This window comes from Vanacampus margaritifer, chromosome 14 (assembly GCF_051991255.1).
Source record: "Vanacampus margaritifer isolate UIUO_Vmar chromosome 14, RoL_Vmar_1.0, whole genome shotgun sequence".
Taxonomy (NCBI): Eukaryota; Metazoa; Chordata; class Actinopteri; order Syngnathiformes; family Syngnathidae; genus Vanacampus; species Vanacampus margaritifer.
In genome coordinates this window covers 19,562,417-19,573,487 of record NC_135445.1, presented here as the reverse complement: position 1 = coordinate 19,573,487, position 11,071 = coordinate 19,562,417, and the positions used below count along the sequence as shown (strand labels likewise).

General features: G+C 36.5%; 1 protein-coding gene across 6 annotated transcripts in view; it reads right to left on the bottom strand.

Moving 5' to 3' along the window:
- syk (spleen tyrosine kinase) overlaps positions 1-8,977 on the bottom strand; it is a 28,349-nt gene extending 19,372 nt beyond the window's left edge. For 2 of the 6 annotated variants that reach the window (XM_077542302.1, XM_077542306.1), the window contains exons 1-4: positions 8,677-8,972; positions 4,595-4,690; positions 1,261-1,738; positions 341-501 (exon numbers count right to left, since the gene is read on the bottom strand). In XM_077542302.1, the coding sequence (XP_077398428.1) occupies positions 341-501; positions 1,261-1,662 (563 nt within the window). In that variant the 5' untranslated portion in view covers positions 1,663-1,738; positions 4,595-4,690; positions 8,677-8,972. Of the gene's footprint in view, positions 1-340; positions 502-1,260; positions 1,739-4,594; positions 4,691-7,833; positions 7,853-8,676 lie in introns of those variants that run through there. The other 4 variants (XR_013288108.1, XM_077542304.1, XM_077542305.1 and 1 more) reach the window with 4 other exon arrangements.
- Positions 8,978-11,071: the final 2,094 nt, after the last annotated feature.

The following is an 11,071-nucleotide window of genomic DNA, read 5'->3' as shown; positions in this document are numbered from 1 at the left end:
TCCCATGGTGCTCGTTTACCTAGCTACTTAGCATGCATCAATGGATAAAGCCAAACTATGGCAGGGATTTTACTTTCTGGACCTGGATTGCCACCTCTGGTGACAAGGAAAAGGCAAAACACACACAGGGCTCTATTTTCGTAGGCAGGCGCACGTGCGCTTGGCAATAAAAACTGGCACATCTTCACTTTGTGTCAGGGCAAGTTTAATTTGCCATGTTCAGACTGCTCTGTGCCATACTGTGCACTGTATTTTCTTCCTAAATAATAAAAATGCTTGAATCAAAATTTCTCGCATTTACAGGAAGTACTCAAGACACATGCATAAGCAAAATACTCACAGAAATCTTCCATTTGTACGGGAGCCATTTTGAAGCCTTGGCTCTGAATCCTCACGACTTATTTTTCCATGGAACCAGGGCATTCGTTCATGAGCAGTGGCCGCAATCAGCTTCTCTAAATGTGGCCTTTGGCTGATAATGGCTTGTTCCAGAGCTGTACCCTGCTCACAAAATTTAAGATTCAACAAACAAGTGACACACAAACAAAATTTCAACAAACTAATTCTTAATGTAGAAATCAACCCAAAATATTTATTTCATTTTATATAGGCCCAACTAGTCTAATAAACACAGGATTCTGATTAATATTGTGTTTGTGGAATATGAATTAAATAGCTAAATCTACTTATTTTTATACATCTCAGGGGACGGTCATTTTTCTACTTGATGTATGAGCAAGTGTGCCATTTTCAGTCAAGTTAACAAGTCAACAAGTTAATTCATATTCCACAAATTCAATATTAATCAGAATGTTGTGTACAGATTAGTGGGGCTGCATAGTATGGAGGACCAAAACTGCCAAAATTAAAAAAATAAATAAATGACTAAATAAATAAATAAAAGTGAAAATAAAAACGGATATAAAAATATAATTAGAAAATTAAATACAAAAACATACATAAATAAATAAAAGTAAAAGAATTTATATATATATATATATATATATATATATATATATATATATATATATATGTAAGCATTTTTATTTATTTATATATTTTTGGTATTTAATTTTTTAATTATATTTTTATATCCATTTTTATTTTCACTGTTCATTTATTTATTTATTTTGTCATTTATTTATTTTTAATTTTGGCAGTTTTGGTCCTCCATCGCATAGAACACATTATTGTAAACAACATTTTTGGTTTGACTTCCCCTTTAAGCAAAAACGTTTACTCGACTGACTGGAGTCTCACCTGTAAATTCCAGGTTTGCTTGACATAGTCTTGGATGAGTTTTTCCTTTAGGTCCTCAAACGGCCCCACCTTAGGCTGCATGTTCTTGGGCCTGTTGCAGGGCTTCTTCAACCGACAGACAAGGCCATCCATCTCCTGGGAGTGGTAGTCGATCAAATCTATAGGGCTGTTGTGGCTTTTCCCACCGGCAATAGCATATGTTTCATTGGATTCTCTTTCAATGCTGTAGTGGTAGCAGCGGCCAGAATGTAATACAGACAGGGCAAAACCTCCAAAATGGCTTCGACTTTGCCGTAGCAAATACAAGCCACTACCTGTGCCCGGCTGCTGCAGATACTCCTCTGCCTCCTCTCTTGTAATGTTGCCATAGAAGAATGGCAGACTATTCACTCTGTCGGCCATCTTGGCCCAGTGATGGCGGCTGCCTTTAAAAGGTCCACTCACAAGGTTGAAGGTGCACTACCACGATATCATTCACCTGAAATACAAATAGATCTTATTGCAATACAGTTCATTTTACAGTTGGTCAGTCAAATTTAGCTCAAATGAAGAAAACAAATGCAAAAATACATACACTGGATGATGCTGGTTGAAGTTACGATCGCTAATTACAGGGTGTTACTGGTTTGATATACAGTACATTGCCTACAAAAAGTTAAACAATTGCTACTTTGTATTTCTATAACCTGTGTTTTGACATTAATTGTCTAAATAATCTTGGCTCATATGTGTGTGCATGTTAACATGTTCATCACGTCTTGGGTACTTAGCTCTATTTCTGCCATGATGCATGTTTTTGTTGATTTTATTTTGGTAGTTTTCCCTGTGTCTTTTTAAAAAAAATGAGATAATAGACTCATTGAGCCATTTTCAGCAGTAAAAAGTTATTTTTTGTCCAGAATTAATTAAGTAACTTCAATATTTTTCATGTACAATTGATACCTTTATGCTGCCTTCATGTGGTATCGAAATTATGGTAAATACCACATGTCACATGTTGCACGTGAACGCCCCCTCATGTCGTATTTTCCACTGGACAACTGGGAATTTATTTTGATACCCTAATTTTCGAGCTGAGAGAGCTTTTCAAGTTTCAACATGACGGAGAGTGCCGTAGGATTCGTGAATGGCAAGAAATATTAACACTTATCAGGATGTTGTCGTCCGCTAGCAGGTTGTTTTAGAATCTACACAATTACGTAGCATACAGAATTCAATGACCTGTCCTTTACAACTCATTATTTGCAGTAATTGTTCGATTTTACGAGCAAAGACAACGCCAGCTGCCCTGTGTATTTTGTTGCTCGTAATTAGGAGTGTCTGAGTGGTAAGGTCCATCTTTCCCATAGCATGTGAAGGCAGGGTAAAAAACGCATTTTTCCACTTACTGTCGACTGAAGATTAAATCACCTGTGCTGAGGAAATAGACAATGACCAATTATGGTTCACCTGTCAAAATGCTTTATAAATAAAGTTGAGTTGAGTTAAATAGATGAGGACACCTGGGTTGGCCAAACCTGAGCCAAGGCCATTTCACATGTGATTTTCATTTTATGATGCCCTCTTAGAGGGAGGATGTCATTAATATTTGTCGACTGTCAGTCCTTTGAGACCTTGATTACGGGGTTATATAAATAAATTTGACTTGACTTGGATGTCCACTGTGTATGATACATATTGTACATTCAAATCTAGTAACAACTTTCTAAAGTTCAAGCAATTTATTTTCCCGTTTTGAATGGAAGGCACTTCTACACAAGATTTTAATGACGTAATTGTTCTTGCCTATCCATAAACAATGTATAGCGAGAGACTTTAGGCCCTATTTTCTTTCAAGCGCAAGTCACTTGTGCGCATTGGAGGAGTTTTCCTTGTTTTGGTATTTTATACTGTAGACTTTGCGCCGGTAGAATAGGGTGTAATGGGCATTTGCGCCATTGTGCGCCTTTGTGGGATGGAACAAAGTGTTTACTTGGCCAATCATAGCTGCCTCCCTGTGAACACAATGCCGCAGTCAACAGAGCGCAAACCGGTGCCGTTTAAGAAACAATCTAAAGACACACAGGGAAGTGAAGCCCTGCACCTACTATCAAGGCCTTTCTTTTTACAAGGTCTAGCTCAGGGGTCAGCAACCTTTACTGTCAAAAGAGCCATTTTAGACCAAAGAAATAACCAAAAGTCTGTCTGGAACTGAAAAACATTTGAACACTGTGACGAAGGAAACAGTGTGTTAGTCTAATGTACTGAGGGCCAAGAGCTAATTAGAGCTGCACAAAAACACAAAAATATGCAACATTCAAAACGTAGGGATTAATTTTCTTCTACCTGTCGGACATTTTGTAATTTTTCACAATTCGTTTTTTATACATTTTTAGACTTTTCTGCCTTTCTGTCAAATTTATGACTTTTGGCAAAATAATGGACATATGGTAATTTTCTGTCTCTCTTCTTCCTTTTTTGGACATTTTAGGGCTATTTTTGGAACATTTTTTCTGCCTTTTTTGCTGTAAATTTTCTGATATTTGTGGCAATTTTGTGGATATTATAAAGTAATTTTTGGGATCTCTTTTTTTGTTTTTAGAGATTTTAGAGGTACTTTTTGAAGATTTTCTTTTCTGCCTTTTTAAGACATTTTAAGATATTCTACGGTAATTGTATGCATTTCTTTTGTTTTAGGACATTTTATAGTTACTTTTTGAACATTTTATTTTCTGCCTTTTTAAAATCCATTTTCTGACTTTTTTTTTGGCAATTCCAAAATTTTCTTCCTTTATTCTTTTGTTTTTGGACATTTTATGGTTACTCTTTTAACATTTTCGCTTCTGCCTTTTTTATTCGATTTGCTGACTTTTGGCAATTTCATGGACATTTTATGGTTATTTTCTGCTTTTCCTTTTTGGACTTTATCAGGTAATTTTTAAAACCTTTTCCATCTACCCTTTGTCTGTCTTTTTCAGACAACTTTGGACTGAAATTTTTTGTATATTGAATTATTCATTTTTCATCTAAATCATTAATATATTTAAATGATATTTTATCTTTAAAAAAATACCAATTTCTACAAATTTTTGGGGACTGAAATATCTGAATATCTGATCTGATTTGGACAACCCCCATCGCCAGCAGGTTGCAAATTCCAGTGGAATCCCCTGACAAAGGATCACTTTGCACATAAGCTGTTTCTTAAATTAGGCCATAAAGAAAACATTGCCGTAATTATAGATCAAACCAATATTTGCAAAGGGAAGAGATGAAAGTTTGTTTGTTTTGAAAGGAAAACAAAAAAAACTAACTGATAGACTAATCATAAAAGAGACAGATATTTTATACTCACTGTATGTCCGGTAGGAGGAAGTGAATCAGAATATATCCTCTTCACCTTTTCAGTCAATCCGACACTGCAAGCAACACGGCCCAATTCAGCTTGTAACTGAAAAATAAGATATTGGCCGTTTAAACGTGAACACAATAGTAAGGTGGCGCGCTAAAGCTTCCTTATTTCAGAGACTTCCTTGACAAATGGATGCTTTTACTTCCTCCTTTTCTGATAAGAACACTGAACAACAAGTCAGGACCAATCAGGGAGCAATAGAACGGCTGAATAAAAAAACATGAAAAATTCTAGTAAAAAAACAAATTCAAATGTTTGCTTTTTTTGTGACAGTTTGTGTTTCAAGGTGTTTGGAATTTGCTTTTGAGGCAAGTATACGAGTGCTTAAGAGTGAGCTATTGTGGCGCCTGTTGGGACAATGTTCAAAACTAATTGTCAAATGCAATGAAAATCCTTTGCCGTCAATGATGAATGACTGCTAAAAAAGATAAAATGGGTGCTAAACAGGTTTAAATGCCCTCATTTGAAGTCATTTATGTAGTAAAACAAAGTAAGTTATGAACTATTTTAAAGATGCGGTCCACAATGGTCTTAACGTACAGTACACAGCACTTTTCTACTTGTTTACCTCGCTTCGTGAACACACACTTATGATACCACCCCAGGATTAACTGGTGGTTCAGTATCAATATTTTTCTCAAGGAAACTGTAACATGGTTTGTGGGCAACCTTTTTCCACAACTAGAGTCGGAGTAGGCCTGTGTTTGGTATTAATACAGGACATTTTAAAAAAAATCATAAACCAATTATACTATGGAATTTAATCTTAAAATGTTCCATGGTCTATGCCAATAGCTCTCAACTGTTGTCAACCTGAGACCAGCAAGCCGCAACCCATTTTTATAGAAGTTAAAACCAACGAACATATTTTGTTTAAAAATAACCTCTAAAAAAGTTTCAAATTAGTTTTATGTACCGGCAAAAGCATATTGCTTGCAAGGACGTCCGCTAGCCAGAGGCTGAGCTGCACTGTATTTGTTTTGTAAACTAGTGGCTAAAGCGCGAGGCAGCTTTCTTGTCGCTTACAGTTCCATGTGGGAACTAGGTACCCTTCTATACTCTAGTGAAAAAAATTCAAATATTAATGTAATTATTTTACTAGTTGGGCAGGACCCACCCAAAATGGGTCCACAACCCACCAGTTGAGAACAATTGGTCTTTGGCTATGTAACAACACATAATTTTTTGGGGGGTGAAAATCTATGACGTACTTTTTGCTAAACACTACACAGACAGAAACCATAAAGTTAAACAGAAACATAAAGCCATGAAAATACTACCACCTCCTTCTAATTAACACATTATTTACAGTATGTCCTCCAGTGGACACTTTATGGACGATAAAATAAAGAAAAATGTTCAAGTTCATAATGAGCAGGTTTATTGGAATAGTTTTTGTGCCATGGTTTTGCTTTGTCAAAAGAATGCTAAGGTGACACAATTAGCTACTATAGTAAAGCCATGTGCAGTTAATAACATTGTTACTTTACTTTCGGACAAAAACAAAGTAAATTACACACCTTGGACATCAATTCTAAATTCTAAAACCTCTTTATTCTGTCAGTCAGTCGTGCATTCAGTGACCAAATCATGCTTAACATTCAGGAAGTGCCAGCTGACTTTATTTGGTTTCACAATCTTCAGTGCTCACTTATTGTAAAAGGATGTTTAAGAAGTAGAGTCTTTACTAGGGTTTAATTTTAGACTGGAGTGAGTAAAAACCTCAAATATATATATATATATAAATATATATATATATATTTATTTATTTATATATCTTTTTTGAGGGGGGGGGGTGAGCGTAACTTATAAGTGTTGTTGCCACATAAGATGGCATAGATTGCACAACACTGTGACATTTAAAACTATATGCATCTATGTCAATGCCCCTCCCTTCAATGAAACGTTTACTTCCTCAAGTTGCTCTTACACCAGTTAAATCAATCTTTCTTAAAGTATAGCATGCATATAACAGGAGTCCCATGGTGTTAGTATGCACACAATAGAAACTTTTGTTTTGAAATGGAAAAATGAAATATCTAATGTTTGATTTATTGTTTTTCAACATGTTTCACCCTCTCTCAAATGGCTTGCTAATGTGGGATTCTGTTCAGTCTCATTGGTGTACTATAAAAGGAACGTGCTCCTGAATCTGATCCATATTAAAAGAATGTTGTGAATGTTGAGATTTAGCTGGATATTAAAGTTAGGAGGTCACCGATGTTTGTTTTTGTTTCTTTGGTGATGGGCTGAACCTTATACCAAGTGACTTTGGGGTGAAATTACACTCTAAAAAGAGAATTGTTGAATCAACTTAAGTCTAAAAAGAGAGTTGTTGACCAAGTTAAATTAATTGCTTCAAGTGGTAACACACAATTGAATTAAGTTAATCCAAAATTGATATATTAAGTTTAATGAACTCAAGTGATTAAATTTAATGACCTCATAATTAATTAAACTTAATATATTGACATGGAATAACTTAATTCAAATGTGTGCTACCACTTGAAGCAATTCAATTAAGTTGGTCTTAAGTCTCTTTTTAGAGTATACTGTACACCTTGACTGCATTCATTTAAGCTGTTAGCACGATACAAAGGAGGAAAGACATTGTCAGCAATGTTCTGAATGGTGGTCTCTATGAATCAGTCGTGTGATTGACAGGTAATCATTACACCTCTGACCCTCAATTCATTGGGATAAATTTAATACCTTTGTGCACCCAACTAGAATAAACTGTAAATAAAATGCATTAATAAATGGATGGAGAAGAAAACAGGGGAGAACTAGTACTGCTTTTAAAATAAAACACAAAATCGTATACATATACATCGCGACCGCTTTGAACCGTTATTAATGTAGCTGTAGGTTGTGATCTATAAACGAAACATTGACTGTAAGTGTAAAATTAAACAGAGAACAATTTGAGAAGCTCAAATAATTTTAAGTATTTTAAGGTAAATAATGTCTCTAAGCGATTACTCGATTATTAAAATTGTTGTTGATTAATTCGATAATTGATTACTTGTTGATTGATCGATTAATTTTGACAGCTCTGACCGTTATTTGAGGTTAATCAGAGACACTGACTCCTGTTTAACATGCATTTAAATGTGATTACTTCATTTTGAACACACCCAAATTCCTCATGATGAGAAAGTGTGCACGCTACACATAATCACCTTTCGCAATTTATGACTCCCCATCCTGCACCATCTGTCAGGTCAGCCTCAGCCTATAGCATCTCTGCATCATCACTTCCTCCATCTGCCATCCTCGGCCCACTGTAAGTGTTTGCTTAAAGTAGACAAATATGATTATTAATCTTTTCATTATTTTTATATTACATATACCAGTATACTATTTTATTTGTACTGAACCCCAAGTTGCTCATAATTGATCCTGGATCATTAGTCTGTGAATTAACCTTTTGCCTTCTTTCCATGGACGGATACCATATCACTGGGTGTCACAAAAAGTGGATAGTCACACAGGTTTATAATAACTCGTGGAGAGCATTTAATTCTTCTGCCTGTCACCATACGACATCGGCATAGACAAATTAACAAAGATACATTGTTTTTAGTAAATGATTGGTCCATTTTGGACCAATTAAGTGAAATTGTATCACCTGATCTTTCATGGCACACTAATGTGCCACAACACACTGGTTGGAAAAATACAGACAAATTATAAGTGCTGTGTACATGGCTTTACGTACCTTTACCTTAACACTACGTGAATTTGGAAAATACAAAACGGTAAATGACAAACGTGTTGATTTGTTTAGTGTTATTGTGAACAAAAATGTGTCACGTTCCACGCCTTTGTACATGTAATGCATCTTTTGGTAACGGCAGTGTTTGTCTCGTTTTATTTCTGACATATTTCCTGTACATTTACTTGCCTCACTTTGTTGCGCCACTGTGGCCCATTTAACTGGGAAACGACTGACATCTGGTGGATGGCCTTGTGAAATGAACAGAATTATACAGTAGTATGAGAAGAATAGAGGTCATACTCACGTACGCCAAGGAATGCAATCCGTGGCGGTCGTAGTATCCATTTTGGCCCGCAGTCATCTCATTATAAATTAATTTTCTAATTCGCTCGTGAGAAGTATTATTGTGTTATGTAAACAGGGCGGATAAGCAGTGGCATCCCATCACTGGTGCTGGGACGCTTGTCGACGCTTCCGTCCCATAGCTGCTAGATTCCTCAACCACTTCCTATTGGTCCAGACGCACAAACACGAGCTCGGTCAGACGACCAATGGTGCTGAAGTGGAAGCCACACGCTCAAATTTTCACTAAAACTGTACCGTAAACTGCACTTTTGAATATGCATACAATTACCTGTAGATGGCGGTGTTGTTCAAACCTTATAACTTGACAAACGTCAACGAGTTGTCGGTATGTAGTAGGTACAGTATGTATGTACACGTACATGGAAAGGTGCAGTACATAAAAAAAATGAAAAAATGGGAGGAGCTTTAAAAGAAAAAAGAGTGAAATATGGCAACCAGCCACAGCAAACATTTGAAATCTGACTGACGTAAAAAAATAAAAAATAAAAAATGCATTCAGTCCAACCTGGAGTTTTTAAAATCTTGTAAATTAATTTCTTAAGGTGAAATTTTTGTTGAAAAAATATATATTTTATACAAACCATCTTTTACTATTTTTTTTTTTTCATGTCAAATCATCTCAAATAAGATTTAAAATGGTCATAATTGTATTTTCATTCACCATTGTCTTCATTGAATCTAGTATGTATATTTTGGGGTTTTGGAAATCGGTGTATCAGAAGAAATTCTATGGGCTACATTTTTTCCCCACAGATTAACACCTTCATAGATGATTGCAGTGGACATGACATATTTGTGTGTTTAAACCAATAAAAATGCATAATTTGGATTATGTCAACACTTCTGGTTCATAGGATCCCAGCTAACCAATCACAATCGCAAGTTGATTTGCATTATGTTCATGTTAAAAATGTTAAACATAAGATTGGTAAGTTTACAACAACAAAAGTACTGTATTGTGGCCCTTGTTTTACTCTTGTGGCCCTCGCTTTCATCTTGTAATACAGTACTATAAAGAGGAAAATAAGGGCCACCAGACCCAAAATCAAAGAGCTGACAGCAAGCATCAAGAAAGCCTGGGCTTCCAGGACACGCAGGCAATGCCATGGCGCATGGAGGCAGTAGTTAAGGCAAAGGGAATCCAACCAACTATTGAAGATTGACTTATTTTTTTAAATGCTATCCACCCATCTTTTTTTCCATGCAAAAGACTGGGAAGTATGCATGGTGGTTTCTTCACATTATTCACATTTTTTGACATCCTGTTTTAGTGGGTTGTATGAGCTGTAAGGGCGGCACGGTGGCTGATTAGCACGTCCGCCTCCCAGTGCAGAGGACGTGAGATCGAGTCCGGCATGTTCTTGCCGTGCTTGCGTGGGTTTAAGTTGTCCATAGGTGTGATTGTGAGTGTGGACGGTTGTTCGTCTCTGTGTGCCCTGTGATTGGCTGGCAACCAGTTCAGGGTGTGCCCCGCCTACTGCACGAAGCCAGCTGGGATAGGCTCCAACGCCCCCCGCGACCCTTGTGAGGACTAGTGGTTAAGAAAATGGATGGATGGATATGAGCTGCAAGCCCAGATAATGTAGAAATAAACAAATTAATACTTGAAATCACTTAAGTTGTGGGGCCTGATTGAATCTATAATCTATGAAAGTTTGACTTTTTGAATGGAATTACGGAAATGATTCAACTTTTTGAGGATATTCTAATTTTTTTGTCGGACACCTGTAAACACCAAGAAATAAAAAGCTGTAATTCTGAACGTTTGTCTCATATTCATCTTTTGATCTGGAACTCCAATGACTTCAATATACAACAAAAATAAAGGAATTGACCTTGCCTTTGCCACACTTTTGGAGGAGATGGTAGGCTACGCCCTAAAAGTAGGGATGAGTCAGTACTGATACCCAGGTATTGGTATCGGGCCAATATCAGGCCTTCCTTCAAATCTATCCATTCTACAATCCGGAAATAAAAATGAGAAATTGGAAGAATAGAAAATTGCTATTAATTTCATGCAATTTTAAGTAAAAATGCTATATTGGGATATATAGGTCTTATCTGTCATTGTTAGTTTTTTTCAGCTATACTCTTTCTTTACCACGACAAACCAATACGTCCGCATCACAGTAGACACTGCACCATCCGCCTGCCGATCTCCCGCTCCATCCTGCCCTCACTTAACAAGAAGACCCCAAGATACTTGAACTCCTCCACTTGGGGCGGGATCCCAGAGAGGGCACTCCACCTTTTTCCAACTGAGGAACATGATCTCAGAATTGCAGGTGCTGATTTTCATCCCAACAGCTTCACACTCGGCTGAGAACCGCTCC